Raw genomic sequence first — 22,085 nt, 5'->3', positions numbered from 1 at the left:
GCCTGTGTGACCGCCTCTGACTGCTGCAATCACAGACTCTGTCTGGGGGGGTCACTGTAGATTTATGTAAAACTAAATAACAAAAAAATGGTGTGCGATCCCCCCCATATTATGATACCAGCACAGATAAAGCCCATGGCTACAGGCTGCAGCCCCCAGCCCTGCGCTTATCTTGGCTGTGCATCAAAATAAGAGGAACCGCATGCAGCTTTTTTTTTCCTTTATTAAATTATTTAAATAAATAATAATAAAAACGGCGTGCGGTCCCTCCCAATCATGATAAAGCGATAGCTGGGGGCAACTATTCGAAGGCTGGGGAGGACCATGGCTATTGCCCCCCCCAGCCTAAAAATAGCAGCCTACAGCTGCCTGGAATTGTCGCAGATGTTAAATACGACAGTCCCAAAACTTTACCTGACTCTTCCCAACTGTCCTGTTGTGGTGGCAATTGGGGTAATAAGGGATTAATGGAAGCCCAAAGCTGCCACTAAGTCCGAGGAGGGCAGGAAACTGCACTGAAACAGCCTACAAATAGCAGCCTACAGCTGCCCGAAATTGTCGCAGATGTTAAATACGACAGTCCTGAAATTTTACCCTGCTCTTCCCAACTGTCCTGTTGTGGTGGCTATCGGGATAATAAGGGGTTAATGGAAGCCCAAAGCTGCCACTAAGTCCTAGGAGGGCAGGAAACTGCACTGAAACAGAGTCAAAACCGCTTCTTTGCTCTGTGGGCCAAGAGATGCAAATTTGGTGCTGAAATTTTTACAAGAAATTCCTGCACCCAATCTACACCTCCTGGCAAACAAAATGCATCAAAATGCATGGTGTTTGATGCATTTTTTTTTTTTTGCCAGGTGTAGATTGGGTGCAGGAAATTGGTGTAAAAATTTTGGCACCAAATTTGTATCTCTTGGCAAACTAAAATTGCAGTTTTCCTCTAGGCTATGCAGGTCTGTAAACTCAGTGACTGAATTTATTGAGGTCAGGTTACCTGCGGTCACAGGTGGAGGACCGTGGGAATCTCCAGCTGTGACCGCAAACAACCTGAGCGATGCCAACACTGCGCCTCATTCTCTGTCTGCAGCCACAGCGGGCAGTCATGTTCTATGGCCGTCCGCTGTCCCTTCAGATGTAGGAGAGCTGGAAACATTGTGGGACCTTGTGTGGATTACATCAGACTTGGGTGTTTTGGGGTTAATAAAGAGGTGGAAGAGGGTGGGATTTCTTTGATATTCCATTTTAAATAAAGGCTTTTTTTCAGTGTGTTTATTTCTTTTCACTTACAGATTAGTAATGGTGGGGGCGTCATAGATGCCTCCCATTACTAATCTAGGGCTGTGGGACGCTATTAACCCCTTATTACCTCAATTGATTGCCACCACACCATAGCAATCAGGGAAAAGTTCTGGGATTGTTGCATCTAATGGATGTCACAATTCCGGGTGGCCACAGGCTGCTATTTTTAAGCTGGGGGTGCTTAATAATTATGGGCTTCCCCAGCCTGAGAATGACAGCTCCCAGCTTTAGTATGGCTGCAAATAAAAATTGAGGAAACCACATGCCGGCTTTAAATTATTTGTTTTTAAAAAAGCCGCATGTGGGTAAGCGCAGGGCTGAGGGCTGCAGCCTGTGGCCGTAGGCTTTATCTGTGCTGGGTATTGGAATATGAGGGGACCCTATGTCAATTTTTAATTTAATTTGTTAGTTTTACACCAATCCACAGTGACTCGCAGACAGGGTTTGTGATTGGCTGCAGTCAGACGCAGTTACATAGGCTGGGGGCGCGTCTGACTGCAGCCAATCCCAGATGCGGGGACTGCCAGTAGTTGGTAGAAGCAGTGAATATGTATGAGGCTAATGAGAGGCTCCGGAAGCAGTTACAACTGCACAGGAGACTCGGTGAGTGGAGCGGGCTCCTATCCATTTTACCATCATTTTTAAGTGCCGCCTTCTGGCCTCCATAGACTTATCTGGCTGGACGCTGGTCTCCATATATCGGGGAGCAATTCTGGGCAGGAGCTGTTTTGTTTTTTTTGGTATTTTTTTAACCCTGTTAACCAGAATCAGTAGGTCTATCTGCAAGTTTGCCGTTCACTAATTCTGTTACCAGAGCTGCGCTCACTATTCTGCTGGTGCAGTCACTGTGTACATACATTACTGATCCTGAGTTACCTCCTGTATTATACTCCAGAGCTGCGCTCACTATTCTGCTGGTGCAGTCACTGTGTACATACATTACTTATCCTGAGTTACCTCCTGTATTATACTCCAGAGCTGCACTCACTATTCTGCTGGTGCAGTCACTGTGTACTTACATTACTGATCCTGAGTTACCTCCTGTATTATACCCCAGAGCTGCACTCACAATTCTGCTGGTGCAGTCACTGTATACATACATTACATTACTGATCCTGAGTTACCTCCTGTATTATACTCCAGAGCTGCACTCACTATTCTGCAGGTGCAGTCACTGTACATGTATTATACTCCAGAGCTGCACTCACTATTCTGCTGGTGCAGTCTCTGTGTACATACATTACTGATCCTGAGTTACCTCCTGTATTATACTCCAGAGCTGCACTCACTATTCTGCTGGTGCAGTCACTGTACATGTATTATACTCCAGAGCTGCACTCACTATTCTGCTGGTGCAGTCACTGTGTACATACATTACATTACTGATCCTGAGTTACCTCCTGTATTATACTCCAGAGCTGCACTCACTATTCTGCTGGTGCAGTCACTGTACATGTATTATACTCCAGAGCTGCACTCACTATTCTGCTGGTGCAGTCACTGTGTACACACATTACATTACTGATCCTGAGTTATCTCCTGTATTATACTCCAGAGCTGCACTCACTATTCTGCTGGTGCAGTCACTGTACATGTATTATACTCCAGAGCTGCACTCACTATTCTGCTGGTGCAGTCACTGTGTACATACATTACATTACTGATCCTGAGTTATCTCCTGTATTATACTCCAGAGCTGCACTCACTATTCTGCTGGTGCAGTCACTGATCCTGAGTTACCTCCTGTATTATGCTCCAGAGATGCACTCACTATTCTGCTGGTGCAGTCACTGTGTACATACATTACATTACTGATCCTGAGTTACCTCCTGTATTATGCTCCAGAGCTGCACTCACTATTCTGCTGGTGCAGTCACTGTGTACATACATTACTGACCCTGAGTTACTGCCTGTATTATACTCCAGAGCTGCACTCACTGTTCTGCTGATTGTTTTTGAAAACGGTTAATTGAGCTTCTGTAATGCAGGAGGGCAGATGTCTCATATATTACTATACAGAATTGTAACGAATAGGGAAAGTTTTCTGGAAATGATGCTAGAAATCCTATTCACAGACTTGTGATTGCAGCTCTGAGGTGTCAGTATGCCATCAGTGATGTACGGTATCTTATGTGGATGATTTATATATGTACACTGGGGTTTGGTGATGGGCGCAGAGTTTGGGAATCTTCCCCGCTCCGGCGTCCGGCTCCTCAGCTTCTGCCACTTGTCCTCCTGTGAGCGTCGGCCTCGTTACTCTGCGCCTGCAGCAGTTTCCTGGCGGTGTCCCGGAGGCCGGCCTCCACCTCCGCCGCCCGCCGCACCGCCTCCTGGTGGAAGGATTGATACTTCCTCTGCATTTCCTTCAGCAGCAGTTTTGCTTCTTTGTGTTCTTTGCTGGGTTTTCCTTCCAGGAGGGCGGAGCCTGCGGAGGAGAAGCGGTCACTGACGGGACGTCACCGGTGACCTCAGCCTCGCCCACTACATTATACCCTACCCAATGGGGCCTCCAGCAGGTGGCGCTGCTCCCGCATACGGCTCAGCACCTCCACCACCGCGTCCTGCCGGCTCCGCTGAGGACTCGGGAACGGATCCTCCACCAACTGCAAACACGAAAAACAATGCAAGATATCAAAAATGACATTAAATGAGTCTGTGACCAATCAGCTGTGCCCCCCGTGGCTCCTCCTCCCCGACACCGCAAGAGAGAAGCTGTAGCTCCATCCCCCTCCTCCCCCATATAACTAACCTTATATTACACACCCTTCTCCACCTCCTCAATCATACATTATACATAAAAGAATGTATACATAGATATAGTGAGTGCAGCTCTGGAGTATAATACAGGAGGTAACTCAGGATCAGTAATGTATGTACACAGTGACTGCACCAGCAGAATAGTGAGTGCAGCTCTGGAGTATAATACAGGAGGTAATTCAGGATCAGTAATGTAATGTATGTACACAGTGACTGCACCAGCAGAATAGTGAGTGCAGCTCTGGAGTATAATACAGGAGGTAATTCAGGATCAGTAATGTAATGTATGTACACAGTGACTGCACCAGCAGAATAGTGAGTGCAGCTCTGGGGTATAATACAGGTGGTAACTCAGGATCAGTAATGTAATGTATGTACACAGTGACTACACCAGCAGAATAGTGAGTGCAGCTCTGGAGCATAATACAGGAGGTAACTCAGGATCAGTAATGTATGTACACAGTGACTGCACCAGCAGAATAGTGAGTGCAGCTCTGGAGTATAATACAGGAGGTAACTCAGGATCAGTAATGTAATGTATGTACACAGTGACTGCAGCAGCAGAATAGTGAGTGCAGCTCTGGAGTATAATACAGGAGGTAACTCAGGATCAGTAATGTAATGTATGTACACAGTGACTGCACCAGCAGAATAGTGAGTGCAGCTCTGGGGTATAATACAGGTGGTAACTCAGGATCAGTAATGTAATGTATGTACACAGTGACTACACCAGCAGAATAGTGAGTGCAGCTCTGGAGCATAATACAGGAGGTAACTCAGGATCAGTAATGTATGTACACAGTGACTGCACCAGCAGAATAGTGAGTGCAGCTCTGGAGTATAATACAGGAGGTAACTCAGGATCAGTAATGTAATGTATGTGCACAGTGACTGCAGCAGCAGAATAGTGAGTGCAGCTCTGGAGTATAATACATTAGGTAACTCAAAATATCAGTACTAGTGACCTATAGCTGATTACCTTCTTCTGAATGTAGGATGACTTACTTTGCTCTGTCGGGGTATATATGGCTTCTGGATACTGTGCAGTCTGGGTTTGTAGTCTCTGTATAGCGGCAGGCGTCTGAGGGCGTATTCCAAGGCCCGCACATTGTTCTGTATCCCTGTAATATAAAGGGCAGGTAATCCCATGACACAGGCGTCACCCTGCAGAAGCAGACAGGATCTTATGTATCTCTGTATACAGGGAGCTCCCCCTAGTGGTGACTGCAGACAGGATATTATCATGTATCTCTGTATACAGGGAGCTTCCCCTAGTGGTGGCTGCAGACAGGATCTTATCATGTATCTCTGTATACAGGGAGCTCCCCCTAGTGGTGGCTGCAGACAGGATCTTATCATGTATCTCTGTATACAGGGAGCTCCCCCTAGTGATGGCTGCAGACAGGATCTTATCATGTATCTCTGTATACAGGGAGCTCCCCCTAGTGGTGACTGCAGACAGGATATTATCATGTATCTCTGTATACAGGGAGCTCCCCCTAGTGGTGACTGCAGACAGGATCTTATCATGTATCTCTGTATACAGGGGGCTCCCCCTAGTGGTGACTGCAGACAGGATCTTATCATATATCTCTGTATACAGGGAGCTCCCCCTAGTGCTGGCTGCAGACAGGATCTTATCATGTATCTCTGTATACAGGGATCTCCCCCTAGTGGTGACTGCAGACAGGATATTATCATGTATCTCTATATACAGGGAGCTCCCCCTAGTGATGGCTGCAGACAGGATCTTATCATGTATCTCTGTATACAGGGAGCTCCCCCTAGTGGTGACTGCAGACAGGATCTTATCATGTATCTCTGTATACAGGGAGCTCCCCCTAGTGGTGACTGCAGACAGGATCTTATCATGTATCTCTGTATACAGGGAGCTCCCCCTAGTGGTGACTGCAGACAGGATCTTATCATGTATCTCTGTATACAGGGAGCTCCCCCTAGTGGTGGCTGCAGACAGGATCTTATCATGTATCTCTGTATACAGGGAGCTCCCCCTAGTGGTGACTGCAGACAGGATCTTATCATGTATCTCTGTATACAGGCAGCTCCCCCTAGTGGTGACTGCAGACAGGATCTTATCATGTATCTCTGTATACAGGGAGCTCCCCCTAGTGGTGGCTGCAGACAGGATCTTATCATGTATCTCTGTATACAGGGAGCTCCTCCTAGTGGTGGCTGCAGACAGGATCCTATCATGTATCTCTGTATACAGGGAGCTCCCCCTAGTGGTGGCTGCAGACAGGAGCTTATCATGTATCTCTGTATACAGGGAGCTCCCCCTAGTGGTGGCTGCAGACAGGATCTTATCATGTATCTCTGTATACAGGGAGCTCCGCCTAGTGATGGCTGCAGACAGGATCTTATCATGTATCTCTGTATACAGGGAGCTCCCCATAGTGGTGACTGCAGAGAGGATCTTATCATGTATCTCTGTATACAGGGAGCTCCCCCTAGTGGTGACTGCAGACAGGATCTTATCATGTATCTCTGTATACAGGGAGCTCCCCCTAGTGGTGGCTGCAGACAGGATCTTATCATTATCTTTGTATCTATGTATTAGGTAGTGATCTATGTACGGACTATCATGGTATCTGCACACCTCTTTCTCATCGGCGGTGTATTGGAATCCATACACCCCACATCTCTCACTCACCCACTGGTTCTATGAACCCAGGATCTGCCGTTACATCATACAGCTCCTCGTAGCCTCTGAATTTCTCTGGGACTTTCCTTGGTTCTTTCTTCTTATCTGTTGCTGTGTGTTGCTCCTCGGGGGTGGAGCTTGGGCTGGGAATGTGTCGCGGTTTTGCTGTGGAATCTGTCACATTTTCCACCTAACAATAATAAGGAATGATCTGCGACACAGTCTGATATTTTGGCAGGTATTAAGTCCTTAAAAATAATTTTCTGTATATTTAGAACACAGCACAATGACAGATCCTCTGCTCAGGACTGCAGTAGACGAATCTGAGAGCAGAACTGTCAATCACACTGTAGCCCCGCCCCCGCTGAGCTGCTCGCAGTGTAAACACTGAGGGCTCGACAACTAACAAGTCATTGAGTCTTTATGACTCCTCGGGGGTTGTCACCCACCTTTCCCAGATTTGTTGGTATCGTACCTACCTGAGTCATGAAGATGGACTCCACGTCCGGGTCCCTGTTGAAGCTCATCTCCTCCCCTGAGTTCCAAGACAACTCGATGAGCTCCTGACTCCTCCTCGGGGGTGTGTCCTGGAGCCTTTCTGAAGAGGCTCTGATTGGCGGGAGAGGGCTTGATGACATCACAGATTTGGTGACATCACTCTCGGGAGGGGGCAGTGTCAGGAAAGAGTGGAAAAGGGGCTCCACCATGAAAGGCTGTTTTGGGATCTTGGGAACGTAAGTACTGATCTGGGAGAGACAAGTCGAGAACAGAAAGTCACTCGGGCGCCATTAGAAGGGCTGCGTACACAAAACGAGAGGTTTCTATTCACGATTCATTACAATCTTGTTCAATCTAATATATAAAGCTGAATGTATGTGTGTGTGTGTGTGTGTGTGTGTGTCCAGGATTGGCATCCGCACCGTCGCAGCTACAGTCACAAAATTTTGCACACTCACACTTCTGGACCCCGAGAGCGTCATAGGCTATGTTTTGAGGGGAAATTTTAACCCCACGCTTTACAGTTAATCACCAAAAAACCTGCCTCCATTAAAGCGAATAGAGCTGGGAGCCACAGTGCAGCCAGAACTTCAGAAGAATGCGCAGCCATGCCCTTATATGGAATGCTGGCGTGTCACAATGCAGCCAGGGAAAGAGACAGACACAGACAGGGTAAGAAACAGACACAAAGAGACAGACACAGACAAAGAAACAGACTGACAGGGAAAGAGAGCGAAAGAGAGAGACAGGTTAAGAGACAGACAGGTAAAGAGACAGACAGACAAAGAGACAGACTGACAGGGAAAGAGACAGACAGGGAAAGAGAGGGAAAGAGACAGACAGGGTAAGAGACAGACAAAGACAGGTAAAGAGACAGAAAAAGAGACAGACACAGGGAAAGTGACAGAGGGAAAGAGACAGACATGGAAAGAGAGGGAAAGAGACAGACAGGGAAAGAGAGGGAAAGAGACAGACAGGGAAAGAGACAGACAGGGAAAGAGACAGACAGGGAAAGTGACAGACAGGGAAAGAGATAGACAGACAGGGAAAGAGATTGAGACAGAAGGAGAAAGAGACAGAGACAGTCAGAGACAGACAGGGAAAGAGACAGAGACAGTCAGAGACAGACAGGGAAAGAGACAGACCGACTATTTTGTTAACAGCAGTTATTAACCCGGGCGAAACTGGGTAGTACAGCTAGTATTTCTTATTTCTGATGAATGGAGTGACAAAATTCTGCTAAAGTTTTCACACCCCAGTGACTACATAAGACCCCGCCCCCGCTCACCTTCCTCTTCTCCTTTCTAGGTATGATAAGATGGGGTTTGTACAATCTGGGAGACTTTCTGCAAATCACTTTGATCCCGAGTCTCTGCTGAAGGAAACTAATGAGCAATGGTGGATCACCTGCGGAAAAGAGAGGCGGATACAGGGTCACATGACGCATGAGGGTCACTATACATTATATACAGCGGTTACAGGGTCACATGACGCATGAGGGTCACTATACATTATATACAGTGGATACAGGGTCACATGATGCATGAGAGTCACTATACATTATATACAGCGGATACAGGATCATGCCCTTGCTGATGGAAGGAGGTTTGCACTTAAAATCTCACGATAAATGGCCCCATTCATTCTTTCATGTACACGGATCAGTCGTCCTGGTCCCTTTGCAGAGAAACAGCCCAAAGCATGATGTTGCCACTCCCATGCTTCACAGTAGGTATGGCGTTCTTTGGATGCAACTCAGCATTCTGTCTCCTCCAAACACGACGAGTTGTGTTTCTACCAAACAGTTCTACTTTGGTTTCATCAGACCATATGACATTCTCCCAATACTCTTCTGGATAATCCAAATGCTCTCTAGCAAACGTTAGGCGGGAACGGACATGTACTGGCTTAAGCAGGGGAACACGTCCTGCACTGCAAGAGCTGAGTCCCTCGAGGTGTAGTGTGTTGTTACTGATGGTAGCCTTTGTTCCGGTGGTCCCAGCTCTATGCAGGTCATTTACTAGGTCCCCCCGTGTGGTTCTGGGATTTTTGCTCACTGTTCTTGTGATCATTTTGACCCCACGGGGTGAGATCTTGTGTGGAGCCCCAGATTGAGAGAGATTATCAGTGATCTTGTATGTCTTCCATTTTCTTATTATTGCTCCTGTCAAGGTAGAAATTTGGGTAAAGATAGCTAATGGTATCTTCATACAGGGTATCCAGAGACCGGTGCCGTATTAGCTATATATCAGTGCCAATATTAATGAATCAGACAATGATCACACAAGACATGTTCTCTCCTTGAGCCAGCGTCACCAACTGAACCTCGTGTATTGGATAGATTCAATTATATAGAATGAATCATTGACCTTGGAACTAGAACACAGAGTTTAGGGAGTATTCCACTCCCCAATTTTTCCCAGCATGCTGTAAAATACATCTCTGTTCGTTATACATTCTTTCTGTGTGAATCTACTGATAAGGCCTTTGCTCATCATTATGAAAACTTTTATTGTTTGTACATCTGTTCACTTATTCTTGGTAACCCATTCGTGACTATACAGCTTAACATCATATTATGAATCTGTACGATTGCTATATAGACAGGCAGATAATTATGCAACTACATCAATATTTTGATTTTTTTACATACACAGATAATCTTATTACGTTAGAATAAACAAGCTATAGCTCAGGCCACCTCCACAGTCCCCCCTTAGTAAGATATCTGTGAATGTTGTCAACCTTAAATTTTAAAATTTTCCCCATTTAGATATATTTTATTTGGAACCTATTTGAGACCTACTTCTCTTGGAACTTTAATTATATCTATATCTATATATTTGGGCTTTCCATTAGATTGTTGTTTAATACAACACTACAGGCTTTAGCTCCCACCTTAAGTACTTATTTTATTTATTAAACATAACTTTATGATTTATAGGGGCTATTAGAATTGGCGTTATTACTTTCATTAGGGCACATTATCCTGATTAAGAAAGATTAAATCTAGACCTTATCTTAAAATTAGCACATAAGAAAAAAAACATTTGCTACAGATTGTCCATGGTTCTTCTTTCCGGATATGAAACAAAAAGGAGGATGCTTGGTCAATGCTAGTCCATTTCAGGTCTGTTGGTTTCTGAGATGTGTCGTTAACTCGCATGTCACTTCCGGTGCTCAGTAGTCTAGGCCGGGGAGACATCAGCCTGATGGGATAGGCTCTTCCAAAACTTTTTCCGAGATGAGAGAGTCCATAGCTAGCATTTTGTATTAAGGAAAATCACTGAATATATTCATACATGAGTTAGCAGGAGACAAAAACATTTAAAAATTGTTAGGTTACATTAACTAAACCACATTTTTGGGTCTATGAAATGGCTGAAATAAGTATTTTAGATTACTCAATTCGTACCCTCAACACTCCCACAGTTGATTTCATCACACCAAGCTGCTTGCCTATTGCAGATTCAGTCTTCCCAGCCTGGTACAGGGCTACAATTTTGTTTCTGGTGTCCTTCCACAGCTCTTTGGTCTTCACCATAGTGGAGTTTGGAGTGTGACTGTTTGAGGTTGTGGACTGGTGTCTGTTATATTGATAAGTTCAAAGATGTGCCATTACTACAGGTAATGAGTGGAGGACAGAGGAGCCTCTTATAGTGTCAAGGGAGGAATTTGGGTGAAGACTGCTAATGGAGTCTTCATTCGGGATATCCAGAGACGGTGCCGTATTAGCTGTATATCAGTGCCGATATAGCAATGTATAAGACAATGAACACATACATGTTCTCCTTGAGCCAGCGTCATCAACTGAACTCGTGTATTGCAAGACACCCAATTATACAGTTTGCATCTCTAACCTTGAAGCTAGAACAAGGGAGTAAGGAGTATTTCTTCGGCGCTCCATTGGGAGACCCAGACGATTGGGTGTATAGCTACTGCCTCCGGAGGCCACACAAAGCATTACACTAAAAAGTGTAAGGCCCCTCCCCTTCTGGCTATACACCCCCCGTGGGATCACGGGATGCTCAGTTTTCAAGCTTTGTGCGAAGGAGGTCAGACATCCACGCATAGCTCCACTGTTTAGTCAGCAGTAGCTGCTGACTATATCGGATGGAAGAAAAGAGGGCCCATATAGGGCCCCCAGCATGCTCCCTTCTCACCCCACTTGCGGTTTGTTAAGGTTGAGGTACCCATTGCGGGTACGGAGGCTGGAGCCCACATGCTGCTTTCCTTCCCCATCCCCCTAAGGGGCTCTGTGGAAGTGGGATCTTACCGGCCCCCAAGCCCTGAGGCCGGGCTCCATCCACAGACCCGTAGAACCTGCTGGATACGGAGCTGGGTACCGTTCAGGGACAAGGCCCTGCAACATTCAGGTACTCTGTGTCCCCGCACAGACAGGCCACGCACACTCCAGACTTGCTGGGTGTGCTAGTGCGCCGGGGACAGTAGCGCTGCGCGCTGGGGTTAGAGTCACTGCAGCTTAGCTGAGTGACTTTATGTGTTGGGAACTACCGCGCCGGCCGCTCCGGGAGCGGCGGCGCGGCTGGGACTTGTAGTGCGCCGGGGACTCGCGCTGACCGCGCTTTTACGGCGGCAGCGCTCATAAATCTAGTCCCCGGCTTTTGCGGCCTAGCTCCGCTTCGTTCCCGCCCCCACCCTGTCAATCAGGGAAAGGGAGAGACGCTATTCTATAGTCAGCGCCGAGGGCTGGAGTCTTATTTACATACTCCAGCCCTCTCACTGGGCACAGTGGGGACGCAAGTTTCCCGCTCTTAATCTGAACACGCCCAGGGCCCGCCCCTCTCCACAGGACGCCGGCAGCCATTCCTGCATGCAGTCTGGCTGGAGAACGGACACAGGCTCTGGGGGACTCAGACAAGGGGCTCTGGCGACCACACACCCGCGTTTATGCGGGCGGTAAGCTGCACATAAGTGCTGGCCCCACTAGTGCCACAGTGTTATTTGGTGCACTTTTTCCCTGTACCATATATATTTATATTGCACTGGACGGTCGCTTCTTGGCTTATACCCTATATTGCTCTGAGGAGACAACAACATGTCATCCGCAAAACGCAAGGGTGCCAAGGCACAGGCGGTATGCACTGCTTGTGTCGCATGTGGGGCTAATCTACCGGCAGGCTCCAATGACCCCCATTGTGTGCAATGTTCAATCCCTGTGCCACTTCGGCAGCCAGAGTCTATGGTAGTAGTGGCCCAGGCAGAGACGCCTGTGAACCCTGCCCCGGTGACGGGGACAGAATTTGCAATTTTTGCTGATAAGATGTCTGTGACTATGACAAAAATCCTGGAGACCTTGCAGTCCAGGCCAGTTACTCAGACCATGGACACTGCTGTGTCTATGCTCCCCGGTCCCCCTCAGCTGGAACTAATCCGTACTTCAAGGGGGTCCCAGGCATCACAGGCTGAAGACTCTGACTCGGATGACAGTCCCAGGCAGCCTAAGCGGGCTCGCTGGGAAAGACCCTCGACGTCATCACACTGGTCAGGGTCTCAACGAGAAGAGTCTCTGTATGAGGAGACAGAGGTGGGTGATCAGGAGTCTAATCCTGACACCGCTCTCAATCTAGATACCCCTGATGGTGACGCAATGGTAAATGACCTTATAGCGGCCATCAATAGACTGTTGGATATTTCTCCACCAGCCCCTTCAGCAGAGGAGGCAGCTGCACAGCAGGAGAAGTTCCATTTTCGGTATCCCAAGCGTAAATTGAGTATTTTTCTGGACCACTCTGACTTCAGAGAATCAGTCCAGAAACATAATGCTTATCCAGACAAGTGTTTCTCCAAACGTCTTAAGGATACACGTTATCCCTTTCCCCCTGACGTGGTCAAACGCTGGACCCAGTGTCCAAAGGTGAATCCCCCAATATCCAGGCTTGCGGCTAGATCTATAGTTGCAGTGGAGGATGGGGCTTCACTTAAAGATGCCAATGACAGACAGATGGACCTGTGGTTGAAATCTGTCTATGAAGCTATCGGCGCGTCGTTTGCTCCAGCATTCGCGGCCGTGTGGGCACTCCAAGCTATTTCAGCTGGTCTGGCACAGGTGGACTCTATCATACGTCCAGCAGTGCCGCGAGTGGCGTCCTTAACTACGCAAATGTCTGCGTTTGCGACATACGCTATCAATGCGGTACTGGACTCTACGAGCCGTACCTCAATGGCGTCCGCCAACTCGGTGGTTTTGCGCAGAGCCCTGTGGTTAAAGGAATGGAAAGCAGATTCTGCTTCCAAGAAATGTTTAACCAGCTTGCCACTATCTGGAGACAGACTGTTTGGTGAGCAATTGGCTGAAATCATTAAACAGTCCAAGGGTAAGGACTCCTCCTTACCCCAGCCCAGATCAAGCAAACCTCAACAGAGGAAGTGGCAGTCGAGGTTTCGGTCCTTTCGAGGCTCGGGCAAGCCCCAATTCTCCTCGTCCAAAGGGACTCAGAAGGAGCAAAGGAGCTCTGATTCCTGGCGGGCTCACTCACGCCCCAAGAAAGCAACCGGAGGAACCGCTTCCAAGCCGGCTGCCTCATGACTTTCGGCCTCCTCTCTCCGCATCCTCGGTCGGTGGCAGGCTCTCCCGCTTTTGCGATATTTGGCTGCCACAGGTCAAGGACCGGTGGGTAACAGACATTTTGTCTCACGGGTACAGGATAGAGTTCAGTTCTCGTCCTCCGCCTCGGTTCTTCAGAACTTCCCCACATCCCGACCGAGCAGATGCCCTTCTGCAGGCGGTGGGCTCTCTAAGAGCAGAAGGAGTGGTGATCCCTGTTCCTCTTCAGGAACAAGGGCAAGGTTTTTACTCCAATCTCTTTGTGGTGCCAAAAAAAGGACGGCTCATTCCGTCCTGTTCTGGACCTAAAACTGCTCAACAAGCATGTGAACGCCAGGCGGTTCCGGATGGAATCCCTCCGCTCCGTCATTGCCTCAATGTCTCAAGGAGATTTCCTTGCATCAATAGACATCAAAGATGCTTATCTCCACGTGCCGATTGCTACAGAGCACCAACGCTTTCTACGTTTCGTGATAGGAGACGACCATCTACAATTCGTAGCTCTGCCATTTGGTCTGGCGACAGCCCCACGGGTTTTCACCAAGGTCATGGCGGCAGTGGTAGCAATCTTGCACTCTCAGGGACACTCGGTGATCCCTTACTTAGACGATCTGCTTGTCAAAGCACCCTCTCAAGAGGCATGCCAACTCAGCCTGAATGTTGCGCTGGAGACTCTCCAGACTTTCGGGTGGATCATCAACTTTTCAAAGTCCAATCTGTCACCGACCCAATCACTAACGTATCTTGGCATGGAGTTTCATACTCTCTCAGCGATAGTGAAGCTTCCGCTGGACAAGCAGCGGTCACTACAGACAGGGGTGCAGTCTCTCCTTCAAGGTCAGTCGCACCCCTTAAGGCGCCTCATGCACTTCCTAGGGAAGATGGTGGCAGCAATGGAGGCAGTCCCGTTTGCGCAGTTTCATCTGCGCCCACTTCAGTGGGACATTCTCCGCCAATGGGACGGGAAGTCAACATCCCTGGACAGGGAAGTCTCCCTGTCCCAGACGACCAAGGACTCTTTGCAGTGGTGGCTTCTTCCCACCTCTTTATCACAGGGAAGATCCTTCCTACCCCCATCCTGGGCAGTAGTCACGACGGACGCGAGTCTGTCAGGGTGGGGAGCAGTTTTTCTCCACCACAGGGCTCAGGGTACGTGGACTCAGCAGGAGTCCACTCTTCAGATCAATGTTCTGGAAATCAGGGCAGTGTATCTGGCCCTACTAGCCTTCCAGCAGTGGCTGGAAGGAAAGCAGATCCGAATTCAGTCGGACAACTCCACAGCGGTGGCATACATCAACCACCAAGGAGGGACACGCAGTCGGCAAGCCTTCCAGGAAGTCCGGCGGATTCTGATGTGGGTGGAGGACAGAGCATCCACCATATCCGCGGTTCACATCCCGGGCGTGGAAAACTGGGAAGCAGACTTCCTCAGTCGCCAGGGTATGGACGCAGGGGAGTGGTCCCTTCACCCAGACGTGTTTCAGGAAATCTGTCACCGCTGGGGGGTGCCGGATGTCGACCTAATGGCGTCTCGGCACAACAACAAGGTCCTAACCTTCATGGCGCGGTCTCGCGATCAAAGAGCTCTGGCGGTAGACGCCTTGGTGCAAGATTGGTCGCAGTTCCGGCTCCCTTATGTGTTTCCACCTCTGGCACTCTTGCCCAGAGTGCTACGCAAGATCAGATCCGATTGCAGCCGCGTCATACTCGTCGCCCCAGACTGGCCGAGGAGGTCGTGGTACCCGGATCTGTGGCATCTCACGGTCGGCCAACTGTGGGCACTACCAGACCGACCAGACTTACTGTCCCAAGGGCCGTTTTTCCATCGGAATTCTGCGGCCCTGAACCTGACTGTGTGGCCATTGAGTCCTGGATCCTAGCGTTTTCAGGATTATCCCAAGGGGTCGTTGCCACCATGAGACAGGCTAGGAAGCCCACGTCTGCTAAGATCTACCACAGAACGTGGAAGATATTCTTATCCTGGTGCTCTGCTCAGGGAGTGTCTCCCTGGCCATTTGCATTGCCTACCTTTCTTTCTTTCCTGCAATCTGGGTTAGAAAAAGGTTTGTCGCTCGGCTCCCTTAAAGGGCAAGTCTCGGCGCTATCCGTCTTTTTTCAGAAGCGTCTAGCACGACTTTCTAAGGTGCGCACGTTCCTGCAGGGGGTTTGTCATATCGTACCCCCGTACAAGCGGCCGTTAGATCCATGGGATCTGAACAGGGTACTAGTTGCCCTCCAGAAGCCGCCCTTCGAGCCTCTGAGGGATGTTTCACTTTCTCGACTATCACAGAAAGTGGCTTTTCTGGTAGCGATCACATCTCTTCGGAGAGTGTCTGAGCTAGCAGCGCTGTCAACCAAGGCTCCTTTCCTGGTCTTCCACCAGGACAAGGTAGTGCTGCGCCCCATTCAGGAGTTTCTCCCGAAGGTGGTATCCTCTTTTCATCTTAATCAGGATATCTCCTTGCCTTCCTTTTATCCTCATGCAGTTCATCGGTATGAGAAGGATTTACATTTGTTAGATCTGGTGAGAGCACTCAGAATCTATATTTCCCGCACGGCGCCTCTGCGCCGCTCTGATGCACTCTTTGTCCTTGTCGCTGGTAAGCGCAAAGGGTCGCAGGCTTCCAAAGCCACCCTGGCTCGATGGATCAAAGAACCAATTCTTGAAGCCTACCGTTCTGCTGGGCTTCCGGTTCCATCAGGGCTGAAAGCCCATTCTACCAGAGCCGTGGGTGCGTCCTGGGCATTACGACACCAGGCTACGGCTCAACAGGTGTGCCAGGCAGCTACCTGGTCGAGTCTGCACACTTTCACCAAACATTATCAGGTGCATACCTATGCTTCGGCGGACGCCAGCCTAGGTAGAAGAGTCCTGCAGGCGGCAGTTGCCTCCCCGTAGGGGAGGGCTGTCTTTGCAGCTCTAACATGAGGTATTTCTTTACCCACCCAGGGACTGCTTTTGGACGTCCCAATCGTCTGGGTCTCCCAATGGAGCGCCGAAGAAGAAGGGAATTTTGTTACTTACCGTAAATTCCTTTTCTTCTAGCTCCTATTGGGAGACCCAGCACCCGCCCTGTTTCCTTCGGGATTTTTGGTTTTTTCGGGTACACATGTTGGTTCATGTTGAACGGTTTTCAGTTCTCCGACGTTACTTCGGAGTGAATTTGTTTAAACCAGTTATTGGCTTTCCTCCTTCTTGCTTTAGCACTAAAACTGAGCATCCCGTGATCCCACGGGGGGTGTATAGCCAGAAGGGGAGGGGCCTTACACTTTTTAGTGTAATGCTTTGTGTGGCCTCCGGAGGCAGTAGCTATACACCCAATCGTCTGGGTCTCCCAATAGGAGCTAGAAGAAAAGGAATTTACGGTAAGTAACAAAATTCCCTTCTTTACGCTCTATTTTCTCCCAGCACATTGTTTGTTTCTTGTACATTCTTTCAGTGTGAAAGCTACTGATAAAACTTTGCAGCTTCACATTCTGGCTTCATCTTTGGTTAACTCCTTCATGACTATACAGCTTAGAATTTTATTATGGGTCTATTCTGCAGATACAGAGTCACATGATATCAATACCGGTCAATATACATTATATACAGCAGATATACAATCATGGTCTATACCGGTCAATATACATTATATACAGCAGAACAAAAAAAAAGGGAGCCAGCACGATCCGAGAGTGTCATGCATCATATAAAAAGTGCAAATTCACAGACTTATTACAACTGTACTATAATACAAAATGAGATTTTTAGCAAATAATTGATGAATTCTTTGAGCCACCCCTGCCACGTCATGGCAAATCTCAATAAATGATTATATATGGGTTACAGATATGTGTGCTTCAATATGGATCTGCTTTTAATTTATGGCACATGAAATACATAATATAGAGTAGGACCCCCTTATTGAGATTTGCCGTGATGTGGCAGGGGTGGCTCAAATAATTGATCAATTATTTGCTAAAAATCTCATTTTGTATTATAGTACAGTTGTAATAAATCTGTGAATTTGTACTTTTTATATGATGCATGCCACTCTTAGATCGTGCTGGCTTCCTTTTCATTATATACAGCAGATATAGTCACATGGTCGGTACTGGTCTCTATAGAATATATACAGGAGATACAGAGTCACATGGTCGTTACTGATCTCTATAGATTATATACAGCATATACAGAGTCACATGGTCGGTACCGGTCTCTATAGATTATATACAGCATATACAGAGGCACATGGTCGGTACCGGTCTCTATAGATTATATACAGCAAATACAGAGTCACATGATCTATACCAGTCTCTATAGATTATATACAGCAGATATAGAGTTACATGGTCGGTACCGGTCTCTATAGATTATATACAGCAGATACAGAGTCACATGGTTGGTACCGGTCTCTATAGATTATATACAGCAGATACAGTCACATGGTTGGTACCGGTCTCTGTAGATTATATACAGCACATACGGAGTCACATGGTTGGTACCGGTCTCTATAGATCATATACAGCAGATACAGAGTCACATGGTTGGTACCGGTCTCTATAGATTATATACAGCAGATACAGAGTCACATGGTTGGTACCGGTCTCTGTAGATTATATACAGCAGATACAGAGTCACATGGTTGGTACCGGTCTCTATAGATTATATACAGCAGATACAGAGTCACATGGTTGGCTCCGGTCTCTGTAGATTATATACAGCAGATACATAGTCACATGGTTGGTACCGGTCTTTGTAGATTTGATAGGGTTAAGAGTTGAGTAACCTGAAATTCTTAATTCAGCCATTTCACAGACCCAAATATGTAGTTTAGTTGATGTAACCTAACATACATATTTATGAATGCTTTTGTTTCTTACTGACATACATACATTATATATACCAGCTGTAGTACCCGGCGTTGCCCGGGATAGTGTCACGCTCCCCGGGTCCCGACGTCGTTCCTCACTCACCGCTCCAATCCCCGGGTTCCCTGCCTCCAGCCACACGTCCCCCTCGGCACCGCTCCCTGCTCTGGCCTCCGGCTCCCGGGCGTCGTGCATGCACATTAGGGCGCGCGCGGTCACTGACCTCCTCTTAAAGGCCCAGCACTCCCTAAACAGGATATTGCATCAGTCAGAGTCAGGTATATTAGGAGCTTCCTGCCTGGAGGGCGTCGCCTGTTCTACGACTTCTGCAAGCTAGGAGTCCAGGTCCCCATGTGCTTTGCCTGTGTTGATATTGTCTCTTCCATAGAGCCTGCTCTGCCTCCGTAACCGGCTTCTGAATCCGGGATTGCCAAGAGGTCCTCCGGTGTCTGTTAGCGGGAATCCCACCACCGTTAGGTCTGCCTGTGCCCATCTGTGATCCCGGCTTCACCCGGCTGCCTCCCTGTTACATCCAGCTAACCCGGATCCCGCCTGAGCTTCCTAACTGGCACCCGTACCGGACTCCCGTAATTGTCTCCAAGAACTCTGTGGCTCCAAAGACTCTGTTCTACCCGTTCCTGAGGGACGCTATCCCGGTCCCGCTAGTACTCCGGCTACCGTGTGCCTAGGCCCTCTGGTGGGGTGACTGGACAGTCCCTGTATAGGGGTTAGCTCCAGCTTGCCTCACTGGGGGAGTCCGGTACACGGCTCAGAGGATCCACCATCACCCGGACCTAACAGATAGAACAGGCCATGGATCCCGCCGAAGCACTAGCGCCCCAGTTGGCCGGAATGCAGCAGGAACTGGTCCGCCAACGTGAAACACAATCTCGTATGCTGGCTTTCATGACATCAGTAGATACCCGCCTAAACACGCTGCAGACAACCGCCACATCCCTGTCAACCCCGGCCACGTCCACGAACCCCGTAGGAGCCCCCCCGGGGTCTCAAAACTCCGACTGGCTTCCCCGCCCCGGTACGCCGGGGATCCCAAGACCTGCAGGGGGTTCGTGAACCAGTGTTCGCTTCACTTCAAGCTGCTGCCGCACCTCTTTGCTTGTGACCAGGCCAAAGTGGCCTTTGTAATGTCCCACCTGGAGGGCGACGCACTGGCGTGGATGAATCCCTTGTGGGAGAAGGAAGATCCCGTAACCAACAACATCCGGGACTTCCTACATACCTTTCGTACCACCTTTGATGAACCCGGATGCACCTCCGCGTCGGCTTCCTCGTTACTCAGACTACGACAAGGGACTTTGACAGTGGGACAGTATGCTATCCGGTTCCGCACCCTAGCCTCGGAGCTAGGGTGGAACAATGAAGCCTTGACTGCCGCCTTCTGGGAGGGGTTTAACGTTCGTATCAAGGACGAGCTGGCCGGCCGAGACGTCCCCTCCACCTTGGACGCCCTGATCGCCCTCGCAACCCGGATAGACCTTCTCTTTCAAGAAAGGTCTAAAGAAATGTCCCGCGAGCGGCGCACTGTAAGGCACTCCGCTTCGTCACAGAAGCCTATGCTCTCCTCATCCGTGCTCTCTGGCTCCTCCATCCATGAGCCCATGCAAGTGGACCGGCTACGGTCCTCCGAGCAGCGTCGAGCGGAACGAGCCGCCAAGGGCCTCTGCTTCTATTGTGGAGACGGCGCACACCAGGTGCGTGCCTGCCCAGAGAAACCGGGAAACTCCAAAGCCTAGGGTTGGTAAGAGAGGCCACCCTAGGTACTGGGAAGCTCTCTGACCCAGTGACATGGACTGTACAGGTGACAACAGGAGAAACCCGCTTCACTGCAGAGGCGTATCTCGACTCCGGGGCAGTGGGTAACTTCATCCACCAGGCCACAGTGGACAAGTACCAGGTACCTGTCACCTCGCTGCAGACACCCCTTGTGATAGCTTCTGTGGATGGGGAACCCCTCCCTGACACCGTCCTGTTCGTCACCAAGCCTGTGAAACTGCGTATCGGTGCGCTACACACCGAAGAAATCGCCTTCTATGTTCTGCCACGCATGTCTCATCCGCTTCTGCTGGGTTTACCCTGGTTACGGGTACATGAACCTACGCTCAGCTGGCGTACTGGAGAAATCATCCGCTGGGGTCAGTCTTGTCATGAGAACTGCCTCCAGTCAGTCCAGCCCGTCCGTCGTCCCCCGGCCCGGACTCCTTACCTGGCCTTCCTCCAGCCTATTGGTCCTTCGCAGATATGTTCGATAAAAAGGAGTCGGAGGTATTGCCTCCACATTGACCCTACGACTGTGCCATTGACCTTCTGCCGGGAACCACACCCCCTCGGGGACGGATATACCCTTTGTCCCCTGCTGAGACCCGGGCCATGTCTGATTACATCACCAAGAACCTGGCACGGGGGTTTATTCGAAGGTCCTCGTCCCCGGCTGGTGCGGGCTTCTTCTTCGTCAATAAAAAAGAAGGCGACTTACGGCCCTGTGTCAATTACCGGGGACTGAACCAGATCACAGTGAAAAACAAATACCCCCTGCCTCTCATCCCTGAACTCTGTGATCAGCTCCGGGGGGCCCGTATATTCACCAAATTGGATCTCCGTGGGGCCTACAACCTGGTTCGCATACGCTCCGGGGACGAGTGGAAGACCGCCTTCAACACCCGGGATGGGCACTATGAATATTGTGTGATGCCATTTCGGTCTTTGCAATGCCCCGGCGGTCTTCCAGGAGCTGGTGAACGACGTGTTCAGGGGACCTCCTCTACGTCTGTGTAGTCGTGTACCTGGACGACATCTTAATCTACTCCCCAGACCTACGGACCCACAGAGAGCATGTGCAGACCGTGCTACAGAGGCTGAGGAAGAATCGCTTATACGCCAAACACGAGAAGTGTGTGTTCGAACAATCATCCCTTCCCTTTTTGGGCTATGTGATATCAGACACCGGTCTGCTGATGGATCCCGGGAAGGTCTCTGCTATCCTCGACTGGCCTCCTCCTTCGGGACTAAAAGCCATCCAACGTTTCCTCGGCTTTGCTAACTACTATCGCCAGTTCGTCCCTCACTTCTCGACCCTAACTGCTCCGCTCTCCGCTCTGACCAAGAAGGGGACCAATCCGAAGGTTTGGACACCCGAGGCCGAAGCCGCCTTCTGCTCTCTGAAGCGGTCCTTTGCTTCTTCTCCCGTCCTTCACCGACCTGAGTTGAACCACCAATTCACCCTGGAGGTTGACGCCTCCTCCGCAGGGGGCAGGGGCCGTACTTATGCAGAAGTCCGCCACTGGGAGGATGGTCACCTGCGGCTTCTTCTCCAAGATCTTCTCAGCCCCAGAACGCAATTATACCATTGGTGATCGAGAGCTCCTGGCTGTTAAGATGGCGTTGGAGGAATGGCGATATCTCTTGGAGGGAGCGGTTTACCCGGTGATCATC

At 49.2% G+C, this 22,085-nt stretch overlaps 1 protein-coding gene across 1 annotated transcript in view; it reads right to left on the bottom strand.

The window, feature by feature from the left end:
- Positions 1 to 1,579: 1,579 nt before the first annotated feature.
- XRRA1 (X-ray radiation resistance associated 1) overlaps positions 1,580 to 22,085 on the bottom strand; it is a 71,608-nt gene continuing 51,102 nt past the window's right edge. Inside the window, exons 13-18 of the mRNA XM_075337641.1 lie at positions 8,502 to 8,620; positions 7,195 to 7,461; positions 6,725 to 6,905; positions 5,059 to 5,174; positions 3,794 to 3,899; positions 1,580 to 3,721 (exon numbers count right to left, since the gene is read on the bottom strand). Coding sequence (XP_075193756.1) covers positions 3,510 to 3,721; positions 3,794 to 3,899; positions 5,059 to 5,174; positions 6,725 to 6,905; positions 7,195 to 7,461; positions 8,502 to 8,620 — 1,001 coding nt within the window. The 3' untranslated portion in view covers positions 1,580 to 3,509. The remainder of the gene's footprint in view (positions 3,722 to 3,793; positions 3,900 to 5,058; positions 5,175 to 6,724; positions 6,906 to 7,194; positions 7,462 to 8,501; positions 8,621 to 22,085) is intronic.

The sequence above is a fragment of the Anomaloglossus baeobatrachus genome, chromosome 2, assembly GCF_048569485.1.
Source record: "Anomaloglossus baeobatrachus isolate aAnoBae1 chromosome 2, aAnoBae1.hap1, whole genome shotgun sequence".
NCBI classification, from domain to species: domain Eukaryota; kingdom Metazoa; phylum Chordata; class Amphibia; order Anura; family Aromobatidae; genus Anomaloglossus; species Anomaloglossus baeobatrachus.
This window is presented reverse-complemented; position numbering and strand designations above follow the sequence as displayed.